Source organism: Schistocerca piceifrons, chromosome 1 (assembly GCF_021461385.2).
Source record: "Schistocerca piceifrons isolate TAMUIC-IGC-003096 chromosome 1, iqSchPice1.1, whole genome shotgun sequence".
NCBI lineage: Eukaryota > Metazoa > Arthropoda > Insecta > Orthoptera > Acrididae > Schistocerca > Schistocerca piceifrons.
This window is the reverse complement of record NC_060138.1, coordinates 343,012,019-343,030,216: the sequence shown is the minus strand read 5'-3', so window position 1 is coordinate 343,030,216 and position 18,198 is coordinate 343,012,019. Positions and strand designations below refer to the sequence as shown.

The window sequence follows — 18,198 nt, the reverse complement described above, 5'->3', positions numbered from 1 at the left end:
CCATGGAGTCATGGGCCCAAGTTGTCAACAAGGCACTGGGGCAGCTGGTTGTAGGATCATTATGGTGTGGGCTGTCTTTACGTGAAATGAAGTGGATCTTCTGGTCCTACTGAACCAATCATTGACTGGAAATGATTATGGTTGGGTACTTGGAGAGCATTTGCAGCCATTCATGGACTTCATGTTACCAAACAACAATGACATTTCACAAGGCCACAACTGTTCGCGATTGGTTTGAAGAACATTCTGGACAATTCGAGCGAATGACTTCGCAACTCAAATCGCCCAACATGAATCTCATCGAACATTTATGAGACATAAGCGAGAGGTCAGTTCGTGCACAACATCCTGCAGTGGCAAAGCTTTCGCAGGTATGGACGAGTATAGAGGCAGCATGGGTCAGTACTTCTGAAGAGGACTTCCGACAACTTCTTGAGTCCATACCACGTGGAGTTACTGCACTACGCTGGCCAAAAGGACGTCCGACACAATCCCATTACTTCTGACACCTCAGTGTAACAGGTGTTGTGTGTCACCGATTTTTGCGCGAAGAGTTACCAGCACTGTTGGTGAACTTCACCCTTTCAGAAAGGCGACGACGTTGGTTCATGCACTATGGCGCGCTCTTTTCTATGGATCGTGCGCCACTACTTCGTTATAACGTTTTTTGGGCTATGTGTTGATCGAGGAGGTCCACCTGCATGTGATCCCCATTCACTGGACCTGAATCTGTGAATTTCTCGCAATGGGAACATTTAACAGCATTGGTGTGCCCAACCCAACGACAATGTGCGGTACATGTGAAGATTTCCAATGAACAAGACGTATCTGAAAAAGCGTATAATTCACTGTGAAGGAAGACTGGAGGATGTGTCAGGATGTGTGATAACCACATGCAGCATTTCCTGTAGTGTCTACTTAGACATATGGAAATGAGAGGATAGATTGACATTATAGGAACTTTTTGTCTAGTTTTAACTAATATTATCTCTTGTAGGAATATGACACTTTTTGTTAACATCCTGTATTTTTTTCGAATGAGGACTGCAATACTATGAAGCACAACTATTCGAAAAAATAACAGGATAAAATGCTAATTGTAGAATCAAGACTACCAGCACAGTGTACATTCTTCCCATTTGTATGTTACTGATGCTAATAGTGCAAACGAATCTGATATGTACCAACAGATTCAGCTCTTGTGTCATAAATGCATTTCCCAAATACATGTGTGATAAGTTTTGCTTCAGATTTTAACAAATGTTCTATCACAGTAGTCCCTATGTCAAAAGCTTAATAAGAGCATACATACAGTTTTTCTATTCAAGGGAATATGTTTAAGATGTGTGCTACAATTAAATACACAAAAAAATATTCAAAGCTTGTTTATCGTAATAACTCCGAAGTAATACAGCGCTCCAAAAGAAAACTTAAACATTTGTTCACAGTATCCGTTCACAGAGAAAGTATTCACATTTAGTAACCCATAAAGATCTAGAAAAGTTAAAAAGGAAGTCAAACATATAAAAAAATGTTCCAGTATCGTTCAACACACCTCAATATTTTTCAGCACATCCATTGCCGCAACACTTTTCCAGCTGGAGTTTATTTGAAGAATAATGGAGCTTTGTTTGACTTTTACAGGTAGCTCAAGTGCACAGTCATCCTCGAGTAGTGGTTCAATATCAGGAGGGCTAGGAGGCTTTGGTGGCGGCCCTGACGGAGGATTTATCTTTGACGGCAAGGGTCCTGGAGGCTTTGGTGGTAGTGGCGGAGGTACAGGGTCCCAAAGCAGTAGTTCCTCACAGGCTGGTGCAGGAGCTGGAGGTTTTGGAGGTGGTTCTGGAGGTTTGGGAGGATTTGGGGGTGGTTCTGGAGGACATGGAGGTGCAGGAGGCTTGGGTGGATTTGGAGGAGGTTTGGGAGGTTCAGGTGGCTTTGGTGGTGGTGGTGCAGGTGGCCTGGGGGGTTCTGGAGGATTTGGAGCTGGTGGAAAAGGCACAGGTGGTCTGGGTGGATCAGGAGGTTTTGGTAGCGGTTCAGCAGGCCTAGGAGGAGCAGGAGGAGGAGGAGGAGGAGGAGGAGGAGGAGGAGGAGCAGGAGGTTTTGGTGGTAAGGGACCAGGTGGCTTTGGTGGAGCTGGTGGACTAGGAGGTGGTTCTGGAGGGTTTGGAGGAGGTAGTGGAGGTATTGGTGGAGGAGCAGGAGGTTTTGGTGGTAAGGGACCAGGTGGCTTTGGTGGAGGTGGTGGATTAGGGGGCAGTTCTGGAGGGCTTGGAGGAGGTAGTGGAGGTATTGGTGGAGGAGCAGGAGGTTTTGGTGGTAAGGGACCAGGCGGTTTTGGTGGAGCTGGTGGACTAGGAGGTGGTTCTGGAGGGATTGGAGGTGGCATAGGAGGAGGAGCTGGAAGTAGTAGCAGTTCTAGCAGTAAGAGTGATGCTGCCAGTGGAGGCATTGGTGGTGGAGCTGGAGGTCTTGGAAGTGGAATTGGAGGTCCTGGAGGAATTGGTGGTGGTGGTGGGGGCCTAGGAGGATCTGGTGGTTTTGGTGGATCTGGAGGATTTGGAGGAGGTAAAGGAGGACTTGGAGGTGGTTCTGGTGGTTTTGGTGGAGCTGGTGGTTTTGGGGGTGCAGGATCTGGAGGTTTTGGAGGCAGTGGAGGAGCAGGAGGTTTTGGAAGTGGTGGAGGTGCAGGAGGTTTTGGTGGTGGTAAAGGAGGTGTTGGAGGATTTGGAGGTGGTAGTGCTGGCTCAGGAACTGGAGCAGGTGGGTTTGGAGGTTCTGGTGGCACTGGAGGATTTGGTGGTGGAAGTGGTGGCTTTGGGGGTGGTAAGGGAGGTGCCGGTAGCTATGGAGGTGGTGGATCCAGTGGCTTTGGTGGTGTTGGAGGGTCTGGAGGCCTTGGAGGTGTGTCTGGCGGTTTTGGAGGTGGAAAAGGAGGATCAGGTGGTTTTGGAGGGGCAGGAGCGAGTGCAGGTGCAGGGAGTGAAGCAGGCGGATTTGGGGGTGCTGGAGGGCTTGGTGGAGGATCAGGAGGCTTTGGAGGTACAGGAGGGCTTGGTGGGGCGTCAGGAGGATTTGGAGGTGCAGGAGGGCTTGGTGGAGGGACAGGGTTTGGAGGTGGTAAAGGAGGGGCTGGTGGATTTGGGGGAGCTGGTTCAGGGAGTGGAGCAGGTGGTTTTGGGGGCTCTGGAGGTACAGGAGGGTTCAGTGGAGGAACTGGAGGCTTTGGAGGTGGTAAAGGGGGTGCTGGTGGATTTGGAGGAGCAGGAGGGCTTGGTGGTGCAGGCAGCGGTGTGGGAGGAGTTGGGGGAATAGGAGGTGGAGGTGGAGGATTTGGCTCTGGTGGAAAAGGAGGATTTGGAGGAAGTTCAAGTAGCTCAGGCAGTAGTGCAGGAGGATTTGGAGGAGCTGGAGGTCTTGGCAGTGGAACTGGAGGTTTAGAAGGTGGTAAAGGTAGCAGTGGAGGATTTGGAGGTGCAGGAGGTTTTGGAGGTGGGTCAGGTGGTGCAAGTGGTGGTGCAGGATCTTTTGGTGGTGCCGGAGGTTTGGGCGGTAGTTCTGGAGGCTTTGGAGCTGGAAAAGGGGCTGCTGGTGGATTTGGAGGAGCAGGAAGTTATGGAGGTGGAGCAGGAGGTGTAGGTGGAGGAGCAGGAGGATTTGGAGGTTCAGGGGGTTTGGGTGGTGGAGCTGGAGGGTTTGGAGGCTCAGGGGGTTTGGGAAGTGGAGCTGGAGGTGGAAAAGGGGGTGCGGGTGGGTTTGGAGGAGCAGGAAGTTATGGAGGTGGAGCAGGAGGTGTAGGTGGAGGAGTAGGAGGGTTTGGAGGTTCAGGAAGTTTGGGTGGTGGAGCGGGAGGGTTTGGTGGTGGAAAAGGTGGTGCTGGTGGATTTGGAGGTATAGGAAGCGGAGTTCCTGCCATTGGAGGTTTTGGAGGAGGTGCTGGTAGTGGATCCAGTAGCAAAAGTGATGCCAGCAGTGGCAGCATAGGAGGTGGAGCAGGTGGTGGAGCTGGTGGACTTGGAGGAGCTGCAGGTCCTGGAGGTTTTGGTGGTGCTGGAGCTGGAGGCTTTGGTCCTGGAGGCCCAGGATCTAATGGAGGCCTTGCAGGTACTGGAGGCATTGGAGGTGGTGGTATTGGACGCCCTGGGGGATTCGGCAGCAAAGGACCAGGAGGATTTGGAGGTACTGGTGGTTTAGGAGGAGGTCCTGGTGGAGCAGGAGGTTTTGGAGGTGGTGCTGGAGGTTTTGGAGGTGGTGCTGGAGGTGCCGGTGGAGCTGGAGGCTTTGGAGGATTCGGTGGTGAAGGAGTCAGTGGAGGTGGATTTGGAGGTAAACTTTCTGGTGGCGGACCTGGTGGCTTTGGTGGACCACCTGGAGGTTTTGGAGGTTTCTTTGGAGGTGGCTCAGGCTCCAGCAGCAAGAGTAGCTCAAGCAGCAGCAGTGGCAGTTTCGGCACTGGAGGCTCTGGTTCTGACTCTTCCAGTAACACCAGTAAGAACCAAAGTATTATCTTACACTATAATTAATTTTTCATATATTATTTATATTCTGTAATGAGAGTAGATGAGAGATATGATTCACTTTATGTAATTATTTAAGGATATATACAGGGTGGATCATGACTAGGTCAAATATCTCACAAAATAAGTGTCAAACGAAAAAACTACAAAGAACGAAACTTGTCTAGCTTGATGGGGGAAACCAGATGGCGCTTGGTTGGCCCGCTAGATGGCGCTTCCATAGGTCAAACGGAAATCAACTGCGTTTTTTTTTTAATATGAACCCCCATTTTTTATTACGTATCGTGTAGTACATAAAGATATATGAATGTTTTAGTTGGACCACTTTTTTCGCTAAGTGATAGATGGCGCTGTAATAGACACAAACATATGGCTTACAATTTTATCCAAACAGTTGGTAACAGGTAGGTTTTTTAAATTAATATACAGAACGTAGGTACGTTTGAACATTTTATTTCGGTTGTTCCAATGTGACACATGTACCTTTGTGAACTTACTTTTTTGAGAAGCCATACTGTTACAGCGTGATTACCTGTAAATACCACATTAATGCAATAAATGCTCAAAATGATGTCCGTCAACTTCAATGCATTTGGCAATACGTGTAACGACATTCTTCTCAACAGCGAGTAGTTCGCCTTCCGTAATGTTCGCACATGCATTGACAATGCGCTGACGCATGTTGTCAGGCATTGTCAGTGGATCACGATTTCAAATATCCTTCAACTTTCCCCACAGAAAGAAATCCGGGGACATCAGATCCGATGAACGTGCGGGCAATGGTATGGTGCTTCGACGACCAATCCACCTGTCATGAAATATCATGAAATATGCTATTCAGTACCGCTTCAACCGCATGCGAGCTATGTGCCGGAGATCCATCATGTTGGAAGAGCATCGCCATTCTGTCATGCAGTGAAACATCTTGTAGTAACATGGGTGGAACATTACGTAGGAAATCAGCATACATTACATCATTTAGATTGCCATCGATAAAATGGGGGCTAATTATCCTTCCTCCCATAATTCCCCACCAGACATTAACACGCCAAGGTCGCTGATGTTCCACTTGTGGCAGCCATCGTGGATTTTCCGTTGCCCAATAATGCATATTATGCCGGTTTACGTTACCGCTGTTGGTGAGTGACGCTTCATCGCTAAATAGAACGCGTACAAAAAATCTGTCATCGTCCCGTAATTTCTCTTGTGCCCAGTGGCAGAACTGTACACGACGTTCAAAGTTGTCGCCATGCAATTTCTGGTGAATAGGAATATGGTACGGGTGCAATCGATGTTGACGTAGCATTCTCAACACCGACATTTTTGAGATTCCCGATTCTCGCACAAATTTTCTGCTACTGATGTGCGGATTAGCTGCGACAGCAGCTAAAACACCTACTTGGACATCATCATTTGTTGCAGGTCGTGGTTGACGTTTCACATGTGGCTGAACACTTCCTGCTTCCTTAAATAACGTAACAATCCGGCGAACGGTCCGGACACTTGGATGATGTCGTCCAGGGTACCGAGCAGCATACATAGTACACGCCCGTTGGGCATTTTGATCACAATAGCCATACATGAACACGATATCAACCTTTTCTGCAATTGGTAAACGGTCCATTTTAACACGGGTACCGTTTCACGAAACAAATACCGCCCGCACTGACGGAATGTTACGTGATACCACGTACTTATACGTTTGTGACTATTACAGCGCCATCTATCACAAAGCGAAAAAAGTGGTCCAACTAAAACATTCATATTTCTTTACGTACTACACGAATATGCAATAAAAATGGGGTTTCCTATTTTTAAAAAACGCAGTTGGTATCCGTATGCCTTATGGCAACTTCATCTAGCGGGCCAACCATAGCGCCATCTGGTTTCCCCCTTCAACATGTTTCGTTCTTTGTAGTCTTTTCATTCGATGCTTATTTCGTGAGATATTTGGCCCTGTCACTATCAATGGACCACCCTGTATATCTTGTACCTCATCATCATCGTATACTGTATTTCTCTCGAGTCTCTCAGAATCTAAAAATATCAACAAACATCTCTTATGTCTCTCTCACAACATGCTATCAAAGGTGTTGTAATTAATGTCCCCCTCTGAAGGATTCTGCTGGAGTAATGAATCCTTCATCAAGGCTTTTTATAGTATTACTGGAGTATATGTATCATTCTCCTCAAAGCTTTAAGAAACAAGTTATTTGGTTACTTTTCTACAGTCAAATGCATCCCACAAAGAAAACAACTGCCGTTCTTTTAGCGCAACTAATCTGCTTCATCTACATTTCCATCTATACTCATTCAGGTGTTGCCTGTGTGAATTTCTGCTGCCACCAATTTCACACATCACGCAACGTTAATTTCCCACCTATTTGACATATATATATTCAAACTTAATTTTTAAATATGTGGAATGCTAACTACAATTTTAATAATGAGACATGTTATTGAAATTAACATGCTCGAAAAAAATGATTTACTCTTAAGCATTTTTGTATCCTAAATCGCTTAAAAGCATACGAAATGAGTAGAAGGCAAATAGTTCTGCATATATACGAAACACTATGACTAGTTTTGGAATTTAGTGAAAGGATGCTCAGCATGATGCTCACTAGAGCGTTACTGACTACTTTGGTTTAAAAGGTGACAGTACATTGAGTAACTCTTTTTTGCATGAACTTCAGAACAGTTCTTGCGCTTTGTTTCTACCTGAACTGGAAATCCGCATCTTCACCTGTTCAAGAATCAAATTACTCATTTAAGTGAATGTTTAATCTGTTCCAGTTGATGCTCTTTTTTCAACTACAGGGTGTTTCAGAAGTGCTGGTCAATATTCATGGATATGACAGGAATGATCATTCGAAACAAAAGAGTAAAGTGAATATGGGCTCTGAAACGCATGAGCTGTGAGGAATTCTTGATCTTCGACACTGTGAAACAAATCTCTTCTACTGCAAGTTCTTTCCTTTTCATATTTTGAGAAGCGGTAGTATGGACCAAAAAAAGAAAAAAAGTCCAGTAAAAAAATGGCTCTGAGCACTATGGGACTTTACTTCTCTGGTCATCAGTCCCCTAGAACTTAGAACTACTTAAACCTAACTAACCTAAGGACATCACACACGTCCATGCCCCAGGCAGAATTCGAACCTGCGACCGTAGCGGTCGCGCAGTTCCAGACTAGCACCTAGAACCGCTCGGCCACTTCTGCCGGCAGTCCAGTAAATATGTGCTTAAAAATGCATAACTTAAAAGTTATGAGTGCTTCTTCATTAGAAGAGTTGTGTTTCGAAGTAGCGAAGATGAACAAGTGCCCGCTACTCTTGAGGTACGCGTTTTACAGCACATGTTTTTATTGTTTTGGTCCATACTACCACTTCCGAAAATATGGAAAGCAAAGAGCTTGCAGCAAAAGAGATTTGTTTCATAGTATCGAAGATCAAGAATTCCTCGTAGCTCTTAAAGTATGCGTTTTAGAGCCCATATTTGCTTGACTTTCTTGTTTCGAATGGTCGTTCCTATCATATCCCTGAATATTGATCATCACATCTGAAACACCCTGTATACAGACTTTACCTTACAACAGGAAAAATGTAATACGCTGGTGGCGAAAAAATGTGTTAAGATGTTGTTCTCAGAGATGAACCTGAATAAAATCGCTATATGGAGACATGCATGCTAGACACATCGAGCCCTCAATGTCATGCTAAACGCTCTCCTTCCAGAAAACCTATAGACGCTTTTTCTCGTCACAGTATCTGCTAATTTCCGATCATGGTTCCGCTGTATGAATGACACCTCAGATAGAGAACAGACTTGTAAATTATTTTCGCTAGAGGACTCAGTCATGTCATCTTGTTACAGCAATCACAAATACTCATTTGTGAACAGAGGCACATAATGATTTTCATTGTACTGCACTAGAATCGTAATTTTATTCATATTCCCATAGCGAAGCTGATATTTGTATGCTTTTTCTCGTGGGAACCAGTAGTAACGGGAGAGATTCCACGTTGGACATAATGCTCAGTAGCTCGGTCCATACAGCTAGTTCAGTGTTACCAATTAGTTTCACCACCTGTAATAAAGGTCGGAGGCTTTTTCCGTGAAGGACTTGTCACAGCAATGAGGCTGTTTATTGAATACCTCTTTCCTTGGATAAAAAGGATGGTATAGTTACTCTGCCTTAATTATGTCATCCTCATGAAAGCTCTCTTCGCTGATGTATGTACCATTCAAAGGTCACATTCCATAATAGGAGTGTCACAGTAAGTCGTATTTTTTTAATCCACGAAATCCTTCAGGGTGTTACCTTCGTCTTGCTTTTCTAAGTTCCTGCATTTACAGAATAACCTGTAGTTTCTCGGTATTTATATCAGTTGCATTTGGACTTTAAAAATGTTATATGTGTAAAGGCAAATTATTTTACCAGTTTATAGAAAATATTACGGCAGGCATTCATGAGCTGCAGGAATGAGATTTATGTTCACCATTCTCGATGCTTAGGCGTTACATGGACACATTCAGTGTGTTTGCAATTTTTCGCGTTCATCTAGTATCACATTCACGATCTTCTACGAAATACAGGCTACTGGCACTTGTCAAACCATGGTGATATTTGAAAGAAGCTATTCAGCTAGAAAACTGAGAACACCATCATTTGTTTTTCGTCCGCTTCCATCGGAAAACAGAATTACTTCTCTCTTACCCAGATATCAAATCTCTTAAAGATATATAGACTTTTGATTTTCCATTACGAAGCTGTTGATTCCGTACTCACGTATGATTTTAAGCATTATGATATTGGGAAAAAGCAATAAGATTTACTTCCAAATCATATTCCTTATTACGTTTTGGTCTGTAACATTTTTAATAATCGTTCGAATTGTAAGGACTCTGTAGCTCAGTTCGAAGTATGGCATACGCAGAATTACGAGTAGAAGACCAAGGTCGCACAGGCGTGTATGATGCTGATCCGGCGCATAGTCCAGATACTGCACATGCGATTTCCATCTGAAAAAAAACATCTGAGGAGAAATACATTTTGCATGATGAGGAAGTTCACACAGTGATTCTCCAATAACTGCGAGACCAAGGTGAAGATTTCTGTATCAGAGGCACTGATCGACTGGTAGGACTTCCGACCATTGTTTACATGGACTTGATGACTCGACTGAATAATAGTGTGATGCTCCATTGTCGCTTTGAAGTATAGTGCAGTATTCAATAAAATCTATTTGACCTGCCAAAATACTGAGAGATTTACATTTTGAAATCCCCTCGTAGTTGCTATAGCTCTGACCGATTAATCAGTCGATAACTTATTGAAATAACTATCAGTAATTCTGTCTTTTTCAAAGGTGATGCTCTGCGTTTTCTAAAAATACAGAAAACTAGCCGTATTACCTATACACAAGTAACAACGGCATTCACTTAGTTGGCTGCATCGGAATGCCGGGTCATTCACAGTAAATACCACCTGTATATTGCACATACAGATCTCCTTGTATAATTTTGATGACAATAATGACAATTACGACTGTAATCATTGTCGTGTATTAAGAAACCTCGGTAGAACCATCAGGAGACTAGCTACTACAATATGTGTGGCCAAACCTTTTTAATTTAGCGACACTTTACTATAATATAATATTAATAATGGAAATATCTGGAAGGACAAGTCTAAACATAGATAGCCACAAAAAAATCAGCTATCATGTATACTAAGCAGTGTTTACCACATCAGTAAAACGAAAATATATATAAAGATTTTTTTTTTTTTTTTACCACTGGTGCTTTACTTCCATGACCGGACTTCTAAGGCCTTGTCACATGTTATTTATTTTATATGCGTATATACTACTACCTAAGCGCCAGCTGCTTCGCTGGCCTGAAAAGTTTGTTTTCGTTAATCGAATTTTTATATTGTTCACAAATTGCAACACCTTCTAAACTTTTCACGTTAAATAAGGCCGTAGAAGGATGGTATTTTCCGAATATACTTCCGATGAAAAAGCTGTCCTGGTAACTGGAGTCCAAGGTGTTTGTTAATCGTATCTTTTGTGGTTTTTTTATGATATTTTCGTAGCAACTTTCATCCCCTAACACATATTTCTTTATATTTAACTAAGAAGTGAAACTCCATTTTCATAGATTTAGCTTTAAATTTTTTTGATATAACGAAACATTTTCTTTAAAATTTTCGTCCCGTGTTTTACCAACTTAGGCGCTGAATTCTCAGGAACAGCGAAACTCTTGCTTCTTGAGTAATGTGTAGTTTTGGAATGATTTTTGAACTGCAGTTTCATGTTTCACTGCAATTTATAGTTCACTTCATTATTAAATTTAAAGTACTAACTGTAATGCTTATTTATAAAAGATGAGATAACACTAATGTATTCTGTTCTTCAGTTTCAGGAAACTTTGGAACTCCAGGATTCGGTAAGTTTTCACGGTCAGTCAGTATTCTTTGAAAATATTACTAAGTAATGTACACTAAAAGAATAGCTATTGCCTGATTTTCGACATACAAAAATGACACATATGAGATAACTGACCAACAATCCCGGAGAGGTTTAAGCTATTTTGTCTCAGTGAACTGCGTTTCTCTTAAATTTTTATTTTATGTTACAGTTTTGTGCAGTCAAAAATTTATCATCTCCTATTAACCTATTGAACCAACAAGAAATAATAAACAGGAATGAAGATACTAAGTTCTTAAGCGTCCATGTAGATGAAAACTTAAACTGGAAAAAACCATGTAGTGGACCATCTAAAATTCGAATGCTCGGCAAATTTTGCCAGAACAATGACTGTCAACTAGGGATGAGGAAGTCAGTAAGCTAATACATTTTCCTTCACATATTTTGATACGCTGATATCTTATGCGATAATATTCTGGGATAATTCTTCACACAGACAAAAAGTATTTACTGCATAAAGGAAAGTAATTAGAATTATGCGTGGGGTTGAGAAACATACATCTTGTAGGCTTCTCTTTAAGCAGATGTGAATATTAACCACTGCCTCACTGCACATTTATTTACTTACGAATTTTTTTTATCATCACTCCAACCGAGTTCGAGGGAAGCGCTCTTTGTGTAATTGCGGACTGCAGGTTTCGACTCCTGGTCAGATTCAAGTTCTCACAGAACATCAGCACAGCTACCGGTGAAGCTTATGCAACTGTTTTGGTCATACCGTAAAACTATTCTACAGACACATATTTGAACTCATGAACCGAGAAAAGTAGCATCAAGTAAAACTACAAAGTACGTGACGTCATGTCCTATACACGCGGCATGGTCAGAATAAAAACAAAAGCTCTCCAGATCGGATCGGCTTCTGACTAAGCTATAGACGATTTGAAAAATTAGAGGTACGACATGTGTATAGAGTTACTGTTAATTTGTATCAGTCCCTAAAGTCTTGTGAATCAAACCGTCTAGATCGCTTAATATTACGTCTTTATGTATGACGTTCTTTCGACTGCTGCCACCATCTGACCAACACTTCAACTTATGAAACTATGTTCAGTGTCATTATCAATGAAACCTAAAACGCACAACCTCTTTTACAACGTGACTGTATAATGTGCGTTTATTGCCGTATTCAGACTTCCATTATGTTCAAGGTGCCTAACTGTAATTGGTATATATCCTGACAACGCTTTTTAGTGGATTAATCACAAATGAAGATGGCAACTTGGTGCCGAACCAGTAATGACATATTTTAAGTGATCGTGACGTAATCAATTATTATTCAAACATTTATGAAGCTCACATATTTCCAATTGGTAGAACGTCAACTCTTTAAAAAAAACTCTTCGATTCCGTTTTGCATTTACTCGTTTTCTTAAAAATAAATGTTCACTACATACATATTTTCTTTTTTTCCGGAATGCTTTAAAAGAGCGCGAAGATCGTGCTTCACTCTAATGTCTATCCTCTTGGCTATTTCACCCGTCCTTCTTCTTAAAACACTATGATCCCGCTTTACCCTGTTAATAGAAAATCTCGAAACATTAGTCAAATACGAAACTTAAAGATACGTATACCAAGAAGTGAAATGTAGCTCTTGCTGAAATGACATATCTATCACTCACTTATATACACAAGCAGAAACAGTTTCGAGCTTTCAAAAGCACAATTCCTACGCTAGCAGCAAAATGCACGAGAATAGAATAGGATGTAGATGATACTAGAAGACTGAGTGGGGTGGGATTGGCATGCAGGAACAACAGAGGAATACGTTGCAAGTAAAGTTACATACGAAAATCATGACGCTATTGACACATTTCAGTCATCCTTCCAAAATTATCCGTTACATGTGTCTTATTTTCGTATACTCACGGTTGCGTTGTTAATTAATTGATCTATACAACTGTTCTTCAATCTCATTGCTTCGTAATAATTATAGGTTTCATAACATTTACGTGAGTGCAAGTTCAGGTATGTACAACGGAAACTATGAATGAAAGTGTAAGCTTCGGCATACTTATTTACTAGCGGGTCGCCGTGTATTTTACTGTCAACCTCTGCAGCAGGTCTGTCAGAGAAGCAGCCAAAAGGTAACCTTGAATAGATACTGTCCATCCGCAACAAAAAATCAAAGACTTCCACGCCGAATCAGAACTAACTTAACAATTGCGGCCTCCGTTCGAGTGTGATAGTCAATAGTTTCCTGCAGCTTTGTTGTGACCCTGAAACTAACGTCGTCTCCACTTCTGTCAACAGGTGGCAGCGGCAGCGGCAGCGGCAGCTTCTCCAGCTCTAGCAGCAGCAGTTCCAGTAAGTGGCGCACAGATGGCGACGCTGTCTGCTTTCATACACCCGTGGTTGTAATACGTGATATATCTGATTCGTGCAGTGCAATCGCCGTATAAATTTATTTAGATCTTCTCTCCAGTCTTAATCGATTAGATGCAGTACTGCTCGAGACAAAAATTCGACGACTCATTTAATCCTCATATCGTACGAATTGCTTTTAATAGCTGTTAATATCACTATTTTATGTTTAACGGACAGTTTATTAACTTCGTGTTAAGGGTCCACAACCTGTATAATTTTAAAATGAAATCGTGTTTGTTTTAAATGCAGTATATCTTGAATGGACCAGGCACATCATAGCAGGGATTTAAGTACATAAAAGTGCGTACTTTTAGTACGGTACACTGGAGTGCATGCCTGAAACAAATGGTCATTTGTGAGATAGTATGCAGAAACCCCACGATATGGTGGTTTCGAATCATCGGCTTCGGTGCAGCCGGAATGTTGGGCCTGGATAATTGGTGGCCGTATTTTGGGACCAGTCTTCCTTCCAGATCGCCTAACAGACCCGAACTATAGGCGTTTCTTGCAGGTGACTCTGCTTCCTTGCTATTGATGCTTCGAAGTGTTATGTGGCTGCTACATGACGGTGCTCCAGCCCATTCTGCCATTGACGTCCGGACGCATCTCAATCGTGTCTTCCATGGCCGAAAGATCGGACGAGGGGGTCCGGTTGCACAGCCTACTTTTTCATCGGATCTCAACCCTTTATGGTTATGGATTATGGGACCATCTCAGAAGTATCGTGTATGGAGAGCCCGTTCCAGATGTGGAGACACTGAATCAGCGTATTCATGCTGTCTTTGACACTGTTTGAATGCAGCCTGGTCGATGTGAACGTGTGAGACAGAACTTGCTACGCCGCTTACACGCATGGATTGAGGCACATGAAAACCATTTTCAGCACATACTGTAACTGTGGCTGCATGGTACAGCGCGTATTAGACCGCAGTCTCTGTTAAGAAACATGCATTTCCAGACATAGTTTCGTTAGACCTTTTTTGTCCCTTATCCTCTCATAAATCAATCCCTACAGTTTGCTCACGGTGGAGAAAATCGCTCTGTATTTAATCAATAGCAGATTTTTTTAAGAGATATCGTAATCGACATTGACTGTAGGAATTATTTTTCTTCATTGCTGTAATTTCACCCTTAAGGCCATACCAAGTGTCACAGAGCAAAAGACTGTGCTTCGGCACACGTCAAACTTTAAAAATCCTGCGATATCCCATATGTACACATATCATCGTTGAATATGAGTCTCTTAGAAATGTTGACATCTTTGGCACAAATCCCAGTAAACCACTGTTCTTGTACATTGTTTACATGTGAACTGCCTCATTTCGTTCAGTAACGATTATGATGTCTTTAAAAAACTTCTATACGACTGTGAACCCCAACGATTAGAAGTTAATCAGCACAATTAATTGTTGTTCATCTTAAGTATCTTAATGGCAATAAGAAAACACATCGCCCTGAATCAACATTGTACGTGCTTGAATCTGGATAGCTGGCTTCCTCTGGAGCTCCGCTGCCAACGAAGCTCTCTGGGGGTGCCCCAACAACAGTCTCACAACTGCAGCTTGTCACTATTTTGTCTACATGTCTTCCTACTCCAAAGCTTCTGCAACGATTCTGTAGTACCACCCTTTGACAATAGATGTAGCAGTGATGATAGACTTAAACTTGGGTGTAATGCTTTTAATCATTAACGAAGAACATGCTGCTATGAATGTTTATGCCGGACCGGGGGTCGATACACAGTCCGATCTACAGTTTAAACATGTCTCAAACGACCGAAGTGTACTTCGCTAAAAAGTTAAAATATGTCGTCTCTTACTCAGCTGATTTAGCACACGCTATAACTGTTCGTGTCAACACAATACTTGCTTCCCCACCTGATGTCCAGTTGGCAGCATGTTCACTATAGACAGAACACGAATTCACTTTCAGAATCAGAGTGGATGTTACCAGTATAGACCAGTTGGAGGGACAACACCGGGTCTCGAGCATTCGAAGGAAAAGGAAGTTTAACGTCTCATCGGCAAGGTGGTCATTAGAGATAGAGAAAAAACTACAGCAGGAAGAGCAGATGGGGAGGGGGAGGGGGAAGGGGGGACGGAAGGTCATTGAAAAATTCTCTCTCTCTCTCTCTCCCTCTCTCTCTCTCTCTCTCTCTCTCTCTCTCTCCGTCCATCACCTCCTCCGCCTTTCTATGCTCATCTTTTCCCTTCCCTCTCTCTCCACCTCTACCAGCCGCCTTCCTCTATCCAACTCCTCCCTCCCGCTTTCTACGTCCGTTTCCTCCCATCTCTCTGTCCATCTCTTCTTCCCTCCCTCTTTATGACATTCAACCTTGTTCATTGTTATTGCCAATTCAGATTTTGTAGTAGTATTCTGATCATAAGCCAATAAGACGTGTATACCACTTTCCTTTTTTGCTAAGAAAGTTATAGCATCGCATATTTTATATAAGTATTTATATAGTGTAAGTACTGAAAGTATATAGCCTATGTCTGTCCGGATATTCATTAGAGTATTGTGTAAAATCTAAAGTAAATTGGTCAGTAATTTTTTGAGATTTTTGGTAATAACGTATACATTAAATATTTTTTATATATATTAAAAATAGGTATTTAAAAACACGCGTGTGCAACGTCTTGTCAAAATTTCAAAGGAATCGGTGAAGAACTTTCGGGGATGTAAGATATTGAACAAACGAGCATTTACAATTTTATATAGATTTACATGCATATTAATACATTATATGTAGCGCTTTAGTAGGTATACAAAAACACGTACGTATCTGAATTAATGTTGTCTCATAATTTGAAAGTAATCGGTAAAGAACTTTTACAGATTTAAATATTAAGCAAAGAAACATTTACATTTTTATGTATATTGGTTAGGACGGTATACAGGGTGAAAAGTATTTAAACCGACAAACTCTGGGAGGTTGTAGGGAACATCAAAACAAATATTTTCCCCTAATGTCATTTTTTTCGTATGAGGAGTAGTTAAACCGGTAGAGGAAGATTTCTCTGGCGGCAAATTAATTAAACCAACAAACACTTTTCCATTTTTTTATGACCAAGAGACAACACATTAACACAACCCAATTTCAGTTACAGTAGATTTTCAAAAATGCCTCCATTGACAAGTAAACAAAGGTTACACCGTCGGATCATGTTCTGTCTGAAGCGGGAAAAAACCCCAGGAGGATCCTGAATTGTTCCTGCTGCTGCTACTATCCGGGCAACCAGATCCTCTTCTGATGCAACAGGAGTTGCGTAAAGAAGGTTGCGCATCTCTCCCCACACAAAAAAGTCCAGGGGGGACATATCTGGGGATCGAGCAGGCCATGGTACAGGACCACCTCTGCCAATCCACGTTTCTGGGAATCGTCGGTCCAGGAATCGACCCACACGACGATTGAAAAGTGCCGGGGCCCCGTCATGTTGGAACCACATGCGTTGTCTTGTATGGAGCGGGTAGTTGATAAACCCGCTGTGCAGCTCGTCCGTTGTGGTGCGCTACGTAGTACGAACCAACCATATCAATGTACTCTCTCCAGGTGTATCGCTCCATTAGTAAACAGAGACAGCAGTTGCCTACAACTGAAGAGCGTCAAAAAAATGGTTCAAATGGCTCTGAGCACTATGGGACTTAACATCTGTGGTCATCAGTCCCCTAGAACTTAGAACTACTTAAACCTAACTTACCTAAGGATTCACACACATCCATACCCGAGGCAGGATTCGAACCTGCAACCGTAGCAGTCTCGTGGTTACAGACTGAAGCGCCTAGAACCACACGGCCACACCGGCTGGCGAAGAGTGTAATACAGCCTCTAACAACTGAAGATCGTAATACGGCCTCCACCGGTTTAAATAATCCTCATAAGAAAAAATGACATTAGGGAAAAATATTTGTTTAGATGTCCCCTATAACCAGAGTTTGTCGGTTTAAATACTTTTCACCCTGCATAATAAAATTCATACGGTGACCACATAAATTTCAGGTGATACGAAATGTCTGAAAAATACGGCTCATGCTCACAGTTTTGAGCGATATACGATTGCCATTTCTAATTCTAACTTCTATATTACGACACGGACAGCCGATTTCGGTCCATTCCACGTTCAGTGAGCTGCAGTCATTTTTTGGCGAGCCTGTGTACACTTGAGAACATTTGTGAAATTATACACTGTCTCTTTTATATGCAGTTCTCTTCCTGACAAGGATGTTCTGCGTTTTGCAGGCTTCAGCGGCAGCGGCGGTCACTCCAAAGGGCCCAAGGCGTACGGCCGCTGAGCAACCGCCGTGACTGGGCCCGCCTTTCAGCTGGGCCTGGTTTTTCGACCCGTTTCATCAGTCACATCACCAGGAATTGTGGTTTTCCGTCCATGTGTCAAAAAGACATATTCATCGATTTTATGTGATACCATGTGATATTAAAGACAACAGTACTGATGTGTCATTATCTCTTCATATTACGCGAAATAAATTTTTCATACTATTTGAGTGTATTTCATTTCTTCTTTCGATTTTTGGTACAAATGATATCGATTTACTAATACTTAAAATATTTCCAAAACATAAATTTTACATTTCATATACGAGGGATGGAACTTAAATAATGACAACTATTTATTCACAACCAATACAAAAGAGTTGCATGTTTCCACCTGTTACTGTCCTTCAAAGTAGTCACCAGCGTTGTGTAGAACCCGTTGCCAATGATGTGGAGGGCGTAGTATACCCTTAGCAGAGCCTGTTCTGTTGAAGGTGCTAAGAGAGCGGTTTACTGCCTGCCTAATCTCTGGAACAGTTCTGAAGCG

The 18,198-nt window shown here is 42.4% G+C and overlaps 1 protein-coding gene across 2 annotated transcripts in view; it reads left to right on the top strand.

Annotated features, from left to right (window-relative positions):
- LOC124783843 (uncharacterized PE-PGRS family protein PE_PGRS54-like) overlaps window positions 1-17,876 on the top strand; it is a 57,758-nt gene extending 39,882 nt beyond the window's left edge. Inside the window, exons 3-7 of one of the 2 annotated variants that reach the window (XM_047254052.1) lie at window positions 1,645-3,255; window positions 3,469-4,491; window positions 10,941-10,970; window positions 13,265-13,318; window positions 17,619-17,876. In XM_047254052.1, the coding sequence (XP_047110008.1) occupies window positions 1,645-3,255; window positions 3,469-4,491; window positions 10,941-10,970; window positions 13,265-13,318; window positions 17,619-17,671 (2,771 nt within the window). In that variant the 3' untranslated portion in view covers window positions 17,672-17,876. Of the gene's footprint in view, window positions 1-1,644; window positions 3,256-3,468; window positions 4,492-10,940; window positions 10,973-13,264; window positions 13,319-17,618 lie in introns of both variants that reach the window. The other variant, XM_047254054.1, reaches the window with a different exon arrangement.
- The last annotated feature ends 322 nt before the right edge of the window (window positions 17,877-18,198 follow it).